Genomic DNA, 18,498 nt, shown 5'->3' with positions numbered 1-18,498 from the left:
AGAATGTTATGAATAGAAATCATCAGAAATTTATCTATCAAAAATGCCTATAACACAGGTCAAAAATCAAAAATATGCACTTGCAGTTCATGAGTTGCGGTACTATTTTTATTCTCCTAATACTTATGGCTCGCAATTAATCTGTGCTCAAACTGAAGAAATTATGTTAGGCAACATATTCTCTTCCCAAAAGACTCCTATAATGGATGCACAAAATATTTCTCACATAATAGTGTCCATCTACAAGTCTAAAATAACATCATAGCACAGCAAAATAATGAACGATCCTTCAGGATACAGCCGTGTTCCAGGCTCACATCTATATTATCTGAGCACACATTAATCTTATTCAAGAATAAATGACATTATACTCATGACCTTATCCACATTTTTTTCCCGTTATTAAGTTGACTTATTTTTATTATTATTATTATTATTGTTGACCGCACACGATCACATTCGCGTGGGCTACTGTACGAAAACATTTCAGATGACCCTAGCATATCTCAAATCCATCGAAACATCGTAGTATCATAGAAGGAAATCTGACGTACAGAAATACACTGAAATATTGTCCCATTTTGTTTCAAATAAATTATAAAATCATTTTAAACTCATCCAAGATTAACGTAGAGGTCAAATTAATTTTAGTTCACCTGTTAGACTGAACTAGGGACAGTCAAATTTCATCTCGAAGACATACACTCGAATAACTAGCTAATAGAGTCCAGTACACATTCATTCAATAACACAAGCTACCTTTCACCAAGGAAGGAAGGAAGGAATGAAAAATCTAACTATAGAAATACTAATAGAAATTACTCTAAGTGAATAAGAAAAAGCTGTGTTTACAAAAATATACAAAGATTGACAGAAAGAAAAATTTATAAAGTGGTACTCATGTGAAAGTCGACTGCTGGATTTTGGCAGATGACCTAGGCTATGGTCACATCACCCACCATCGAACTACGTCCCCGTCCATGTGTGAGGTGCCTCACATATTTAGAAATTCATTGAGGACATGAGGACGTACAGGAAACAGCAGCAGAATTCAGTTTGTGGAAGTGCAGGCATCTCGAAATATACTTGAACCCAGTTGTCTTCCTCTTCTGATTCTCCAAGTGAAAAAGCTGAAACTGACAAACAGGTCTTAGAAAATGTCCAGGACTCACGCTCGATGCTTGTTGAGATGGTAAAAATACCTATCTTTTATAAATCTTGAATTATCTGTAGACAGAATTTAGGGAATGTCTGAATTGCTGTATGCTTAATTTCAAATGTAATCTGCAAGGTGAAGTTCCCCAGTGAAGTGAAAGACGTCTGAACGTAGCGGTAGTAGCAGTCAGAATGATCATCCATACGCAGAGTTCAGAAGCAGAGCTCAGAATAAGATTTTCCTTTGGAAATACCACTATTTTATCGTCTTGAGACGGAGGTGTGTCTTTTAATTAATCTTGATTGGTCAATCCATTACATTCAGGCGAAGATTGTCATTTTATTGGCTGACACTGTCATACGTCAATTGGCCTTGACTTTATCGATCGGCTGGCTCACGCACCGTACACTATGTCACGTGGCACACACAGCTGACTGAAGGACATCTAACTAACAGAATTCCCTCCGCTCGCTGGCTCAACTGGAAAATCCAATCTCCAAGTAGCTTGTTCTGGCCGGCTCGGAAGTGTTAAAATTCCCCGTCCTGGCTGTCGAAATAATGTCCCAACTCACCGACATAATAAAAATGTTCTTTCTTAATAAATATTACGAGATTTGAAGGGCACAATACGATTCTTTCAGTTTACCACGATTCTCTGTTTGTCTCGCTGCAGCGGAAGCTCGGCTCTCCGCCAGTGTCCAGTGAGCCGATAAGGAGCCATGTGTATCTTGTGTCTCACTGAACCGCTCTCGTTCACGATTCTTTCAGTGTGCCATGATTCACTGTCTTGCTGCAGCGGAAGCTCGGCTCCACGTCAACGTCCAGTGAGTGTGCCACTCAGCACTGTCCGCTGGGAGTAAGCTGAATCGTGTGCCGTGAGCTCGCCGTTCCTGTGAATCGATTCACTTGGGCACTTGAATGAATCGATACACTGCTTCGAATCATGCTTTCCGTAGCCAACACTACTCCATTAGGACCAAAACAGTAATAGGCAATCCTAAGACCTCCCATGGCTTTCTTTTTTAGTGTAAGTTGCAATATCTGTTCTGGTCTCGATAACATAATCGTGTACGATAATATTAAAATACCATACTAAACTTGTATGCGTTAGGCCTAGCAAGTCAGCAGGAGAGTATTGAGTTACAGTTGCTTTCAATAAGAAAAAGAGCCTCGGAAAGAATATTATAGACCGGACTGACACGTCCTCTCAGACAATTATAAAGTATGATGACCGTAAGGCTGATGATATACAATGTTCTGAAAGGAAACCCCAAATAAAAAAGAGATCCAAATAACGAATTGGAACTATGAACATTCTATCATTAACTGGAAAGTTAGAAGAACTCCTAGACATGATGGATAGAAGAAAAATATCAATATTGGGATTAAGTGAGACCAAATGGAAAGGAATTGGCAGTAAGACACTTCGTGGAGGTTATAAATTATACTGGAGTGGACAGGAGAAGGTAGCGAAAAATGGTATTGGATTCTTAATTAACGAAAGGACTGATGCTACAGCTGAAGTTATCTGCAAAAGTGATAGAATCATTAAAATGTTCATGAAACTGGAGAACACTAAGTACACCATCATACAAGTGTATGCCCCACAGACAGGCTGCAGTGAGGAAGACAAAGAGAAATTTCGGCAAGAGCTGGAAGATACAGTTAATGAGGAAAATGTTATTATTATTGGAGATCTAAATGCGCAAATTGGGGTAGACAGACTTGAGTACGAGAGCATCATTGGTCCACATGGATTTGGACAAAGGAACCCAGAAGGAGAACAACTATTAGATCTGTGCAGAAGAAATGATCTTATAATCAAAAATACATTCTTCAAAAAAAGAGACAGTCACAGAATAACAACGTACAGTTGGGATGGCCAGTATAGAACATTGATTGACTACGTAATCACAAATAAAGATGGTGGCAGGTACATCACAGATGTAAAGGTCATCCCCAGTGAAAGCATGGACAGTGACCACAGATTGTTGGTAGTAGACTTCAAACATAAGGCAAAAAAACGCAGAAACTTATTACGAAAAAACCAAGGGTTAAAACTTGCAAGTTGCAAGAAGTCCAAATAAAGGAAGAATACAAACTAAGGATTCAACAGAGTTTGCCGAAGTGTGAAGTAACCAGCGTTAATGAAGAATGGAAGGCCTTCAAAGACACCTTTGTGGGAGAAGCCAAAAACCTATGTGGAGTTACAAGTTCTATCAAAAGAAAAAAGGAGACACCATGGTGGAATGATAGAGTGAAAACAGCGGTGAAAGAAAGAAACCAAATAAAGAAGGCACTGGACAAGGAAAAATGTTATTATTATTGGAGATCTAAATGCGCAAGTTGGGGTAGACAGACTTGAGTACGAGAGCAACAAAAACAGGGACAAGAACGAAAAGAACAAGAAATACAAAGACTTCAAGGAGTATACAGGAACAAGAAACTTGCTGTAAAGAACATTGTAAGGGAAGAAAAAGAGAAGAAATGGAATGAGTTTGCAGACAAACTGGAAGAGGACAGTAGAGGAAATATGAAATTGCTATACAGAGTAGTGAAAAACAAGCGAAGGGATCAAGAGACCATAAAAGCAAAAGAACATGACGATGGAACTCTGGCAGAAGAAGAGGGAGAAATTAAACAAGAACTCAAGATCTATTTCGAAAAGCTGCTGAATGGAGATACAGAAAATATAACAATGGATAGAGGAGAGCCAAGTCGAGGAACCACAACTGAACCACCAATTACATGGCTTGAGGTTGAAAATGCGCTCAAGAGCATGAAGAAAGGAAAGGCAGTGGGCATAGATGAACCAAGTGCAGATTCCAGGAATCCAATGGCTCTACAGACTGCTCAACAAGATATGGGAGGAAAATACTATTCCTGAGGACTGGAAGATGGGCATCATTGTACCTCTGTTCAAGAAAGGAAGCCGACGAAAATGTACTAATTACCGTGTTATCACACTACTGTCTCATGTCCTGAAAATATTGGAAAAAATAATAGAGACCAGAATCAGAGATATTGTTGAACCAATTTTGGAAGAAGAGCAGTATGGTTTCAGACCAGGAAGGTCAACTACAGACCTTATAATTGCAATTAGGATGCTAATGGAAAAATACTGGGAGAAGAACAAGCCTTTATTTCTAATATTTTTGGACATTGAGAAAGCATACGATAGTGTACCAAGAGAAAGAATTTGGCAATGCATGAAAGAACTTCAAGTGCAAGACAGCCTCCTAGACAAAGTGAAAATGTTGTATAGTGGGAACAGAAGCCGTGTTCAAGTAGGATGTGGTTTGTCGGACTGGTTTGAAACAAAGAGAGGAGTGCAGCAGGGCAGCTCATTGTCACCAGTTCTAATTATTATTGTAATGGATGTAGTAATGAAATCTATTAAAAGGAAAGAACATGGAGATATCAAAGCCTTCACATTTGCAGATGATGTTGCGATCTGGAGTGACTCAGAAGTGGAATTGGGAGAGAGAATACAAAGCTGGAATGAGGAGTTTAAGAAATATGGTTTAAACATCAGCAAGACTGTGGTGATGAAAGTGTATGGGGAAGGAGCAGAACCAATAGTCATGCTAAATGAAGCTCAACTGGACAGCGTGCCAGTTTTCAAATACTTGGGTAGCGTTATATCAAATGACAACCTAGCAAAACATGAGGTGAACAATCGAATCAATAAGGCAACACAATTTTACCACCAGGTAAGACATCTGCTGTGGGATGAGCAAATACCCATGAAAACAAAAATGACATTGTACAAGTCCTATTATACACCAATTCTTACGTACAGTCTCGAAACCACAACACTGACCAATAGAGATAATTCCAAACTTCAGGCAGCTGAAATGAAATTCCTACGCACTATGATCCAGGAAACCAGGAAAGACAAGATTAGGAATGAGAAAATTAGAGGAGGAGTAGGAATAGATGATTTTCTCCTCAATAAGATTCAGATATCAAGACTGAAGTGGTTTGGTCACATGAAGAGGATGCCAATAAACAGAACTGCAAGGAAGGAATTTGACAGAAAGTTAGAAGGAAGACGACCCGTGGGAAGGCCACGAAGGAAATGGATAGATTTAGTTAAGAGCGATGTTCTGCTGAGAGGTCATGATTGGGACAATTTGGTGGAGGAAGAATGGTACAACGACAGGATGAGATGGAGGAGGCTCATATACCACACCCGGGAAACTGGAGATGGTTTAGGATGATGATGATGATGACTAAACTTGTGTTAAGAAGGAACAGTTTCGATTCTTGCCTGAAAGACAATTTACTCTACAGTGCCCTGAGGAAAGATCCGAAAACATGTTCGGCAGTATGATTGAAAGAGTAAAAATATAAACATCTAACCCTGGACATAATGTGGACGTTTTATAAGTGTGAATATTTGACGAAACTCGTTCCGTCTTCGAGCCGAGCTGTCTAATAAATGCGCTGTGTCTCCTTACAGTTGTGGCCACTCTGTGTTTTATGATTTCCGAGATTCTCTGAACAATACCACCCGAATGCGATGCTAAGATGGTCCCTTATGCAAATTCACCGCCAGTCGCTTTTCCAGCACGGTACAGTACTTGCTCTAATTAGCGCAATGATGGGGCATTAACGCCAAGATCCATAAGTATGCCATAGCTGTCCTTTTGTGAGATAAAGTTTGTTAAAAAACGATTGATAGAGTATTTAGCGTTGATGGGACTGAAATTTCTGGACAGTTGATCCGGGAAATTGTTTCTTCAAGGAACGGATAATGCGGGATATTTACAGCGTGATTTAATTACGTTGCTCGCGGGACCACGTAATTTGAGTGCATATACTGGGAAGACATCGTTTCCCGGAATGGATAATTAAGGTTCCACTGTAAAACACTTGATGGATTTAAAAGTTCATGTCTTGTGTATTCCTTCTTCAGAATTCTATGTTAGAGTCATGTGAACATATATTTACATCGGTTGATTTTGTGCTTGTAAACAGTGGTATAGGTTCTTGAGAATGTTCTATTTGACTAAAAGATGTCTTCATGTATGCTTATAATAAAAACACATGTCGTTAAATGATCCTATAGTGTGGACAAAAACAATATCTGGCTCAGCTGTAAACAAAATCTGTCCTTAAAAGTTTGGAGCAGATGATGAAGTCTTGTTTTTTATGGATGTGATTGAATCTGGATTTTGGTGGTAACTCCTTTTGCCTATATTTGAGTACTGGTGTTATGGTTATCTGTGGAAGATAAATTGATATGAGAAAGTGTTGTAAGTTTAAAGGAATGCCTAAGGTTGTGTGCAAATATGAATTTTTACTCACTGTTGCTGTTGTATTTGGGTGGTGTTCTGTTTGAGAGCTTGTTGCGTACTGCTATGCATTCGCCTTGGCTTATGTTCGCTGCAGTGAGGTGTATGGATGGAGGGGTAGGGAGAGTGGCTATTGTGGGGTAGTGGTGGGGCTGGGCATATCGTTCGGCAGTTTTTGGAACATGTTGTGTTCTGTTAACTCTTTTGAGGTAATCATTTTTTAGGGTGGGAATAACTTTATTAAAGATGATATTGGTTTTATCTGTAATGTCATTTATATTGTAGTTAGGATTAGCGTATTGGTCTGGGGAAATGTAGAAATCTTCTGTTATGTTGAGCAGGAGGCCCTTAGAATTTATGTTTAATACAGTAGAACCTTGATAATTCGAAATCCCGTCTAATTCGAAGAAGCTCTTATTCCCGGAAACATGAGATACGGTTTTGCATGTTATTTAAATTGTTTAATTCAAATTACAGATAATTCATAATTCGAAGTACGATGTCGGCCCCATTACCGAAATTCAGACTTTTAATTCGAAACTGCCTTTACAGTTTAAAACAATAGTATGTTACAGAGTAATTTTAATTCAGAATTTATCTGCGTCATGATAGAATGCGTCTTCCGGAACGTGCAGGGCGTAGCTTTGTGCACTTTCATACACTTCGGTGTGTCTACAGTGTGCTTCATAATTGCTAAGTTTGAGTGAAATCGAAATTCTTTTGTATTCAACATTTTTAACGAACAACGTAATATCACGCTGCAGGCAGTCTGCGGAGAAACAGTATCCGCGAACACTGGCGATGCCGACAGTTTACGAAAAAGCGTGGCTCATATAACCAATTCGTAGGCACCGAATGATATTGTCATTGCCGATGAAACTGCATTGCTTTCTTTTAATGCCGAGCACAAATGGTCTTGTGGTTTTAAAGGAGAAAGTGCCAGCCAGGAAATCGTACAAGGGTGAGGGGTTGATTGTACTGTGTTGCATTGCACACAGAAGCAAAGAGAATTCCTCCCCTCGTCATAGTAAAGTTCGATAAGCCACAATGTTTTAAGGGCGTCGGGCACTTTCCGAGCAAGTACAAAAAATAATGCATTTGCACAGGGGAACTGGCATAATTATCCTCGTCTTTGAATCGTATGATTTTTTCTTTTGTTGTGTGAGGATATGTTTGACAGTGATTTCCAAGACAATACCTTTCGAATCAAATGCAAAGATGCAACCAGCAACATACAAAGAAACATCAAAAGTCTGCTTAAGAACACACACTTTCTTCTCACCGAAACAGAATCTGTAAAAACATAACAATGAATCCCCCAACTACTGACTGCCAGAGCCTACCCTAAAATACATAGAGAAAACATACCAATGAGACCAATCATAAGTTACAGAGCTAGCCCAACCTATAAATTTTCACAATTCATTCAAAAATTCCTTAAAAAGCATTACTCATTTTTAGCAAACAAGACAGTATGCAACTAAATAGATTTTTGCAATAGAACTAAAGAATTAAAGATTGAACAACACCATACTCTTGCTTCATTTGATATTACAAATATATTTCCAATTATTCCCACTAAGCAAACCATAGAAATAATCAAATCCAACCTAAAAAAACTACAGCAATTTGAGCACTTTGGAAATAGAAGAATTCATGAAACTACTTGCATTTGCCATCAATAATAATTATTTTAAATTCCATGTGACCATATACCAAAGAACAGAGCCTACCTATGGGATCTCCTGCCTGTGGCAACTATCTGAAATTTATGTAGATCACCTAGAATACACAACAATCAGTAAAATAGAAAATACATTCTTCTGGTGTAGATTTGTTGACATTATCTTTGTAATCATCGACAACAGATCCATTATAATGGTCCGTTATTGGACATTATAAATTTTCCAGCTAACTCGTTCTTGGTTGCCTGAGTTTTGCCCTCGTGTGCTAAGTTGGGTTCATCAGTTGGTACTCAACACACCCACCAAGATGCATGGCTAGTGCATACTGTGGAGGCTACTACTACTATTACTAAACGTTTTCATTCCTCCCCTGAAGGGGGAGGCGGGCCTCTTAGATGATGACGCCGTCTCTCAGGCCGGGAGATTTGTTGCGGTGAAGGAGATGTGCGGAAAGAGGTGAGGGGGTAGGCGGCCGTGGCCTTTACTACGAACTGTCCCGGCATTCGCCTTAGTGCAGGAGAATTGGAAACCATGGAAAACCATTCTCAGGACAGCCGACGGGCGAGGCCAGGCGAGAAATGCAGCACTGTGCCCCAGGCCTGTCTCCCAAATGCAGAGGCGTAGAGCTGTGACCACTTCTCCTCTGCTCGGTTGGCCGGTCAGAGTACAGAGCTTATAGGATAACAACCCACTCTGCATCTACCAACCCTGTGGAGGCCACGGCATAGGGTACTTGAAGCCACCAGCAGTGCCAATGCAGTATGGGAGACTTTGTCTCATATCCAATAATTGATGCCTACCTGGCCATCAGATGATATAGATGTTGATTCCCATAGGGAACATGAAATATTTATCCTGAATGAATAGATTTATAATACCAATATAATGGTCCATTTTTGGACATTATAAATTTTCCAGCTAACTCATTCTTGGTTGCCTGAGTTTCGCCCTCGTGTGCTAAGTTGGGCTCATCAGTTGGTACTTAGCATACCCACCAAGATGCATGGCTAGTGCATACCATGGAGGCCACTGTATTGGCTACTTGAAGCCACCAGCAGTGCCAATGCACTATGAGAGACTTTGTCTCATTTCCAAAAAATTTCCAAAAATTCCAAATAAACTTAAACCGCAAAACAATTTCACTTTCATGGACAACATCTTTTTAGATTAGATATGTAATAGAAACCAAGGCCCAATAGATGTAATATCAGGATTTGTTAGCTGATGATGACCAGATAGGGTCAAAACCGGTTCTGATATAAGTCTATATTTAAAATAAACAGTATTTGTAAGGTGGAATTTCTTTCTTATCCATATGCAAGGAAGGGCATCCAGCTATAAAACATGGCCAAATCCCCATGTGCGACGCAGTTCGCACCCGTGACCCCACAGGTGTGGGAAAAGCGGTAAGAAAAGAAGAAGATGATATGTATAAACCATCCGCTAATAGCCTTATTTGTGATTAAAGTTCTTTGCTCTTATCATATATATATTTTTTTTTTGTACCAGTAACTGACACGCACTTAATCAACACGTGTGATCGAGCTTGAGAAGTATGCAGGACGTGTGGGGTTTTAGATCAGGAGTGTGTACAGAGAGGGAATTGCAATTGAATAAATATTGCATAGTAGGCCACACCAACTTTTATTATTATCAGTCAATCAATCAATCAATCAGTCAATCAATCAATCAAAATTCTAAAGGCTAATGCCTTGTCGATGCAACCTCCCTTTTCTTTCATTGGCTGTTCGTTTCAGTTCCATGTAATCGTCACAACCTAACCTCTTCTTTTCTTGATGTTGTTCTAGGTCTTCCTCTCCCTTTCTTTCCCAGCACTTTCCCTTCAAGTATGTTAGTGATGAAAGTATTGTGTCTGATGACATGTCCAATAAATTTTAATTTCCGGTTTTCCACTTCGTTTAAAAATCTTCTCTCTTCTTTAATTTTCCTTAAGACTTCCAGGTTGGTTTTTCTTTCCGTCCAGCTCGTTCTGGTCATTTTCCGCCATATCCACATTTCAGCAGCTTCAAGTAGATTCCTTTCTAATTTACCCAGGGTCCAACTGTCACTTCCATACTGAAGTGTACTCCATACAAATGATTTTGCAAAGGATTTTCTGACATCTATATTCATGTGTGTGCTGGTTAAAATGTTTTTCTTACTCATAAATGCCCATTTTGCCAATGGTATTCTTCTCTTTACTTCCAGGAAGCATCTATTATCCTTGTTATCATACTACCAAGATAACAGAATTGTTTCACCTGATCAATTCTGACGTCGTCAATTTTTATATTGGTTTTAACTTCTTCCATATTTTCCCGTGCTACCATTACTTTCATTTTACGTTTGTTTACTTTTAATTTCCATAGTTTAAGAGTGCCTGAGAGGACTTTCAGCATTCTATTCATTTTTTATTATTATTTTTCTGAGTCTGCAGTTAATACGATGTCATCTGCAAATCTAATACAGTGTATCCTTTCACCATTGACTTTTATTCCCTTTGTCTTCTCCTTCATGATCTGAATAGCTTCCTCAATGAACATATTAAATAAATACGGTGATAGGGGACAAACTTGTCTAACTCCTTTCCTAATCCTGGCCTTTTCTTCTACCTGATTGTTGATTATTTTTGTGCTTTGGTTCATATACATTTGATTAATCATTCTTCTATCCTTCCAGTCCAGTCCTATTTTCCTCATAGTTCTGAACAGTAGTTCCCAGTTCACATTGTCAGAAGCTTTTTCTAAGTCAATGAAGGTAAGATAAGTCGTTCTATTCATTTCCATCCTTCTCTCCAATAACATGCATAAGACCAGAATTGCTTCTCTTGTTCCTTTGCCTTCTCTAAATCCAAATTGGTCTTCTCCAACACACTTATCTACTTTTCCTTTTATTCCCTCTGATGTCATTGAATCCTTGTCAAATTGAACTAGCATACCGTCAAAATTTGATATTTTAAAGCAAATAAAGTTTTTTTTTTCTCTAGTGGTTTTACTTCACACTGACACAGGTAGGTCTTATGGCGACGATGGGATAGGAAAGGCGTAAGAGCTGGAAGGAAGCGGCCGTGGCTTTAATTAAGGTACAGCCCCAGCATTTGCCTGGTGAGAAAATGGGAAACCATGGAAAACCATCTTCAGGGCTCTTGACAGTGGGATCTTGAAGTTCCTAATTCAAAATTATCGCAAATTAACCAGGGTTCACTCTTGAAATAATTAATCAGTTCGACGTATTGTGAAACTAAATAAAGTTCTAATTCACTGGAAAAAATGGCTAAGTCTCAGTTTCATTCTATAAATGTTCTTCAAAGTTTTCCCACTCATTAGCAAGTTTGTTGAGCTTTGGAGTAGCTCTGTTAAGACTTAATACCAATGGCTTTACTTGTAAAATTAAAAGTTATTTGAGAAATTGAAAGTTACTTATGAACTTGAAAGTCAAATTGGATGTCATTTAAGAAGATTAGAGTTACTTGGAAAACATAAAGTGACTTGTGGACTTGAATGTCACAGTTCGTAAAGTTCGAACTGACTGTTCTTTAAACAACACAGATGCATATCACCTTTCAGTAGTTCTGGATGTTGAAGTTGCTGGCTCCATCTGCCTGCGTCTGCAGAGCTCCAGAGTACCACGTATCCAGCGACAACCAGGAACACCATCACCATACGTCCCTGACGATCTGGAACATCACCACTTATCCCCCGAAGCTACCGCGTCTCCATCGGCAGAAGTTCACACAATGATACGGGTGGTTAAGTGTATGCATGTGACGTCAAATTGCACATAGCACCGTCGGGTCATAACTAATGAGTGTAACGTTCGTCGTTCGCTTAATAATGCAATCCAACTAGAGTTCGTGGTTTATAGCATTTAAAAATCAGAGATTTAGCGTTTTGATTTTCAAATTTAGCGTTTTGTAGCATCTAAACTTCTCAAATTTAGCATTTTGTAGCAAATTGGTTAAAAATAGGCATAATTTGCTAAATTGCACACACAGCAGTTGGGAGTAAAATCATACTGTTTAATCACACATTGCTCGTCATGCAGTATTGAATTCTTCATGGAAAATAAGACAAACATCAACATAAGACTGCAAGAAGTATTAACGCACACACAGGAATATGCTTATGTTCAAATTTACAAACACAATTTCAAAGTTAAAAATACTATTCTGAACGTATTTAGTTATCAATTCAATGATGATTGAAGTACAACATGCTAATTGTTTAAAAGGTGTCCTCCTTTATTTGAGACCGCCTATCAGTTACAATTATGTTGTACTTGCTAAAAAATACTCTACATCGATATTGTTCATAGAGGCCCAAATGCACAGAAGTGCTGCCAAGGCAAAGGAAGGACTACTAAACATTTTTTTTTCTTCTTCAAGTTTTTGATTGCAGAGTCGGCACATCAATATAGGCCATCTGTATCGCTTACATAAAAATGTCCCGATTTGTGACTTTCGCATGCTGTTTGATCGTCACTTCGCTTCTACCCATGGCTACCATACAATAAAATAAATCGCTACTGAACTTTTAAACAGAACTACTACTTAAGACCAATGTAAAAAATAACCGACTATGATCAAGGGTCAACACACAAAGAGAATGAACGTGGTGCTTGAAAGTGTATTTGCTGTTTGTTTCATTGTTCTTTGCAGTGCTCTTTAGCCAGTGAAAGAAATTCCACACATTGAATGATTTAACCCTTTGGCCTACCATTACTTGTGAAAGGAAATATTCCCTTACATATCATTTATTTTTTCGTCACTTTAACATTTGATTAATCACATAGGCTACATAAGAATACACAAAGCAAAGTGAGATTTTAGCTCGTCTGTAGTAACAGGAAACCAATGTTTTTGTTTGTAAGTATTACTGGTTTCAAGGGAATAAATTAGCAAGAAATGTAGAGCCATAAGCATTGGTTTCCTTAGTAACGTGATCCCAGAACTGTGGGGTTAGAAATTCATTCCCTACATCCATTTATTTCGGATTATTACCCAACCCCCTCCTCACTATAGAGTGAATTTCAAAAACCGGTTTACATGTTACAGAAAGAGGCTTACTGTCAACAAGATCATAATTCCAAGTATCATTTTACTAGACTTCTCACCGGGCGAGTTGGCCGTGTGGTTAGGAGCGCGCAGCTGTGAGCTCGCATCCGGGAGATAGTGGGTTCGAAACCCACTGTCGGCGGCCCTGAAGATGGTTTTCCGTGGTTTTCCATTTTCACACCAGGCAAGTGCTGGGACTGTACCTTAATTAAGGCCACGGCCGCTTCCTTCCCATTCCTAGGCCTTTCCTGTCCCATTGTCACTGTAAGACCTATCTGTATCGGTGCGACGCAAAAAAAAAAAAAAAAAAAAAAAAACCACCTGAACTTCTCACTCGCTCTTGTTGCATTCTGGTTTTGTCACGTAGTTTCAATTGGCACTATAATCTCGGAACTGAAATTGGAATCACTTTCATCACTGTCATTTGAAGAAGAAGAAGAAGTATTTTCACTCTCCAGAGAATCATTTCCACTTTCAACATCACTATTTTCAAGCCAGTTACGAATAAACTCATCCATGCCGCCATGATTGTTTACAACGAGCGCCAAATGAGCTGCCTTTTATTTTCCGTATTTCAGCTCAGAGCTACTATTTACACAGAGAAAATAGCTTCAGGTATCATCTGACATCAATCTGATAGGCTGCAAAACAAAGAGAATAAATCTCTCCGACCAGCTAACTGCAATAATGAACTTATAAATATTCCATGGACCAGGACGGAAGTGTCCGTCAAAGCATGTTACCGCTTTACGATCGCAATGGGCGCCGTAATAATTATTTCTCCTGAAATAAATAACAACATATATCTTATTTTTTAAGAAAATGCATCGTTTTTAAAAAGATATGTTTATTTCGTATAAAACTGAGAGTTTCGCATAAATGGTATAATTTCGCATTTTGAACCAATTTTGCATTTTATCGCTAATTCGAAATCGCTAAAAACCACTCGTACGGGTCATATAAGATGAAGGCACATACACCGACAAAGTTTCGTCATATTTCGCATTTATCGCAAATGCTAAAAATCACAAACTCTAGATCGAACCATCACCGTCCAACTACACAAATTCGATATGCTGAATGCACTGTGTTCCCAACTGTAAGTTTGGATACAGCTCGTGAAGTCTAAGCAGAGTCTGTACATTCTCTCACACATGATAAGTCGCAATATTCAATTACGCAGTCTATGTTCCCTTACATTAAAAAATGAGCACGTAATTTTAAGAAACAGTCTGTCTAGCACACCATAAAGTATTAATGCTCAGTTTCACACGTCTTTGTTCCCTTACTTGAAATAATAGGCACGTAATTTTAATAAACAGAGTCCTAAATAGCTGGTCACTTGCAGAAGTTCAAATACATAAACCTGTCACATTAAATTGTAAGTTATGTTGTTTACTGACTGTTCTGTAGCACATGGCACAAAATAATAAGTCCAAAGTACAGTATGACTCTTGTATTTTCCAGCAAGCAACGTAAAATGTTAGTGTTGAATGCTTTTAAATCCTTTAGAAGTGGACAAAAATTTTAGAGTATAAAGTTATACTGCTTTCACAGTCAGAGCTCTCACCTAGGCCGTACCTCGCTGATACTGAGTTTGAAGTGTAGACGTTCGGAACTTAACACTCCGCGCACTAAGTTAAATCACACTCGCCGGCACCATGTCACACAGCAGACCTTCACCGGTCTCCTGGGCATGAATGTCATAGATATCACCTGATATTTAATATCTTAATATCTCTGTAAATAATGCAGCTATCAACTTGAAATTTGAGTACGGGCTATTTGTTATTGCCAGTTACACAATCCTGTTGCCCATGCTGTTATCTCATCAGGAAGTGGAGATAGAAAAAAGCTTCTCGATCATTCCTTCTGACGTGCGTGCCACGTGTTCCATGACACCACGGTCATGCCTTAGCAAGCTGCAGCCGAGCTCGCTAGCAGGATGCGTTGCATCACAGACTACAACATGCACGAATTAAACTTATGAAACTGGCCATGCAGTCCCCAGTTCGATCGTGGGCAATTGCAGGCGTAACCGGATGGTTCCTATTTCAGTATTCTTCTTCTTCTTTTATGACCACATAGGATCACTTTAGTCAGTCTGTCGTTCAGGTCTCTTTGAAGGGATTGTTCGGGCTTTGCGGTCCTCCCAGTACTTCTTTAGACGCTCCGATCTTCGTGCCCTTTCCTCAGTTGAAAATGTGTGTGTTGTTGGTTTGTTTTGTGTAAGGGTAAAGCAGAGGTTTGTATTCTTGAGTTTTGTATTCAATTTTATCTTATTTGTGGTGTCTTCTGTTGTAAGGCCTATTTCCTTCAGATCCTTTCTTACTTCTCTGATCCATTTACATCCTGTTGTGGTATTTTTTGAGACGAGATTGTGTTGTACTAGTTAAAGAAACATAAAGATCCAATAATACTGCCATGCGGGACACCCCTCTTAATGATTACAGAATCTGAAAACACTTCACCTACTCTTAATTCTCTGAACTCTATTTTCTAGAAGTTTTCCCACCCATTTAACCATTCTTTTGTCCAGACCAATTGGCCTCACTTTCTTTGGTAATCTCCCACGATCTACCCTATCAAAAGCCATGAATAGGTCAATAGCGATACAGTCGATCTGACCTCCTGAATCTAAAATATGTGCTACATCTTACTAGGAATCCTACAAGTTGAGCTTCACTGGAATAAGCTTTCCTAAACCCAAACTGCCTTCTTTCAAACCAGTGAGTATTTTTGCAAATGTGTCTAATGTAAACAAAGGCATTTGTCCATTAGATGTGTGTGTGTGTGTGGTTTTTTTTTTTTTTTTTTTTTTACAAGTTGTTTTACATCGCACGGACACAGATAGGTCTTATGGCAACGATGGGATAGGAAAGGCCTAGGAGTGGGAAGGAAGCAGCCATGGCCTTATTTAAGCATTTGCCTGGTGTGAAATGGGAAACCATAGAAAACCATCTTCAGGGCTGCCGACAGTGGAGTTTGAACCCACTATTTCCCAGAAGCAAGCTCACAGCTGCGTGCCCCTAACCACATGGCCAACTCGCCCAGTTATGTGTGTTGTTTATGAACGAATGATAATGTTCTTATTTTGAGTGCCAGAATTGTACGACTTTTATGATTTTGGACGAAATGGCAGTCTGATTCATTACAATTTTTTTAACATGACAGATGTCTAGCGGGAGAAGTTAACATATAATCATTTTTGATAAAAACAACATATAATCATTTTTGATAAAAACTTCTTATAGTTTTATTTACTTTATAGCGTGAAGCTCGAGAGCGGGAACAACAACAAGCTTTACTTCAGCTTCAACAGCAACAGCAGCAAAGACAGCAGCAGGACCAAGCAGCTGTGTCTGAATCTAATAATAAAAACATACAGCTAAAATGGGCTGAAAAAAAACCCACTCCCTCTACTAAAGTGAAATCCCTCAGTGAGATCCAGGCAGAAGAACAGGAGCAGTTGGCTAAGGTATGTCTGTTCTCTCCAAAATTGGAATGTACCTAAAACTGAGCTCTTATAATCTAAATATCTGTAGTTGTGTATGAAATTAATTAATTTTACTTGTTCCTTAGCAACAGGAACGAGAAAGACTTGAACGAGCTCAGCAGCAAAAGGATATTTCTCTTCCTCCTACTGCTAGTATATGGGGGACTGCATCACAGAGTCTAAATTGGTCATCAGGAACCACTGGCACCAATAGCACACCTGCTTGGGGTGGGGCTGGTTCAGGTATAGTTTCATTATTTAAACCATTTTATTCAAACTATCTGTTGTAACAGTTGTTGACATATAAGTTTTTGTACAATTGTGGAAAACATATTGTTCCTTCTGAAGTAATGCGATCTGGTAGAGGTGAGTTGCAGTAAAGAAGAAAATCCACTCCAATGAACAATAGTTGGTCAGTGTATGATATTGGAAGGTTAGTTTTAGAGATGTAGGATGTTGTAGACCATCACCTCCATGAAAAGTCAGATAACTGGTGAACAGTAGAAATGTTTTCAAATTAAAAACAGTCAATTCCTATTAATTTTGATGTGAAATAAGCAAAAATGATTTTGAAACAGTTAGCTGTCATTCTCTTGAAAAACAGGAAATTATTTTATGATTTTTTTGTCTAATTATGGTAAATAACTTTTGTTACAAATATAGGTTGTCAACACTGCATAAACTATATTTTATTCCTATGTTTTACATAAATGCCGTTTCTTGTGCTTAGGTAAACCTACCTGCTGTTATTTTTCAGTAATATAAATTTCAGTGTTTGGAGTTCTAAGAAGACTCAGTTTTCAGGGATAAATAATAAATGAAAAACCTAGTAGGAACGCTGATTTATTTTCAGGGTTGCATGAGACATAATCTACATTATCTTAAGCTAATTTGTTATTTATCATATCAGATGTAAGGCTTTTCAGGCGTTTGCTCTATTAACCAGCGTTTCGTCTTAGGTCTGACACTAGACTCGTCAGATTGGGATGTGTCAGACCCTACCCACTGATGCTGGGTGTATGCAGGTGAGCTTATCAGAAGCCTGTATATGAGGCACAGTCTATAACTGCATACGGGAGATAAATCTCCACAATGGAATTATTGCTCCCCTAGCAATTCCAAATGGAAAATTCTAAATTCCCATGGAAGGAATTAGATATTTTTGTTATTTGGTTTTCAGTCCAGAATGTTCAGAATTCAAGATGCTGCGTAAATGTCTAAATAGTGTGGGTAGCTTTTGTTATGTAGGCGGTGAAGTTACTGTACTTTTTCATCTCAGAAATGTGAATTGACTCTATTAATAAAGACCTTATTGGGTTAGGAGGAAACGCCAACCCTGAACATCTGGGGTTGTCCCTCTGCGGTTAACAACCGTAGTTGTAAATCGGAGCTTGCTCCGCCCAAGGTTAACTACCTTCGAAAGTCAACCATGGAAAGGTCTTTTAGGGGAAAAATTCCACCGTCCTGTCCAAGAAAGCAGGAGAAGGCTATATCGGATTTGGTGGGTAGCCACCTTGAAGGCATCAACGAGTCGGAGCGTTGGCAATCACCCATTCCTATGCCAGCACATAAGAACAGGATCAAACAAGATCAGATCAACTACATTGCAACTTATAATATTAATTCTCTACCTAAAGCAGGAAAACTAAAGAACTTTACAGACGAATTAGATAAATAGAAAATTTTAGTAGCAGGACTCCAGTGATGAGAAATACTACAGAAGAACCATTTGAATCTCAAGGCTACAGAATTTACAACGGGAAACGGAAAAGGGTTATGAAACAATGCCCCCAATTTGGAACTGGGTT

The 18,498-nt window shown here is 38.8% G+C and overlaps 1 protein-coding gene across 3 annotated transcripts in view; it reads left to right on the top strand.

Moving 5' to 3' along the window:
* Positions 1-18,498, top strand: part of Gyf (GIGYF family protein Gyf) — a 485,965-nt gene that overhangs the window by 403,892 nt on the left and 63,575 nt on the right. For all 3 annotated transcript variants that reach the window (XM_067150103.2, XM_067150101.2, XM_067150102.2), the window contains exons 19-20: positions 16,466-16,672; positions 16,777-16,933. In XM_067150103.2, the coding sequence (XP_067006204.2) occupies positions 16,466-16,672; positions 16,777-16,933 (364 nt within the window). The remainder of the gene's footprint in view (positions 1-16,465; positions 16,673-16,776; positions 16,934-18,498) is intronic.

The sequence above is a fragment of the Anabrus simplex genome, chromosome 6 (assembly GCF_040414725.1).
Source record: "Anabrus simplex isolate iqAnaSimp1 chromosome 6, ASM4041472v1, whole genome shotgun sequence".
In the NCBI taxonomy this organism is placed as follows: domain Eukaryota; kingdom Metazoa; phylum Arthropoda; class Insecta; order Orthoptera; family Tettigoniidae; genus Anabrus; species Anabrus simplex.
Note: the sequence above shows the minus strand (reverse complement) of the source record. Positions and strands in the feature narration are given on the sequence as shown.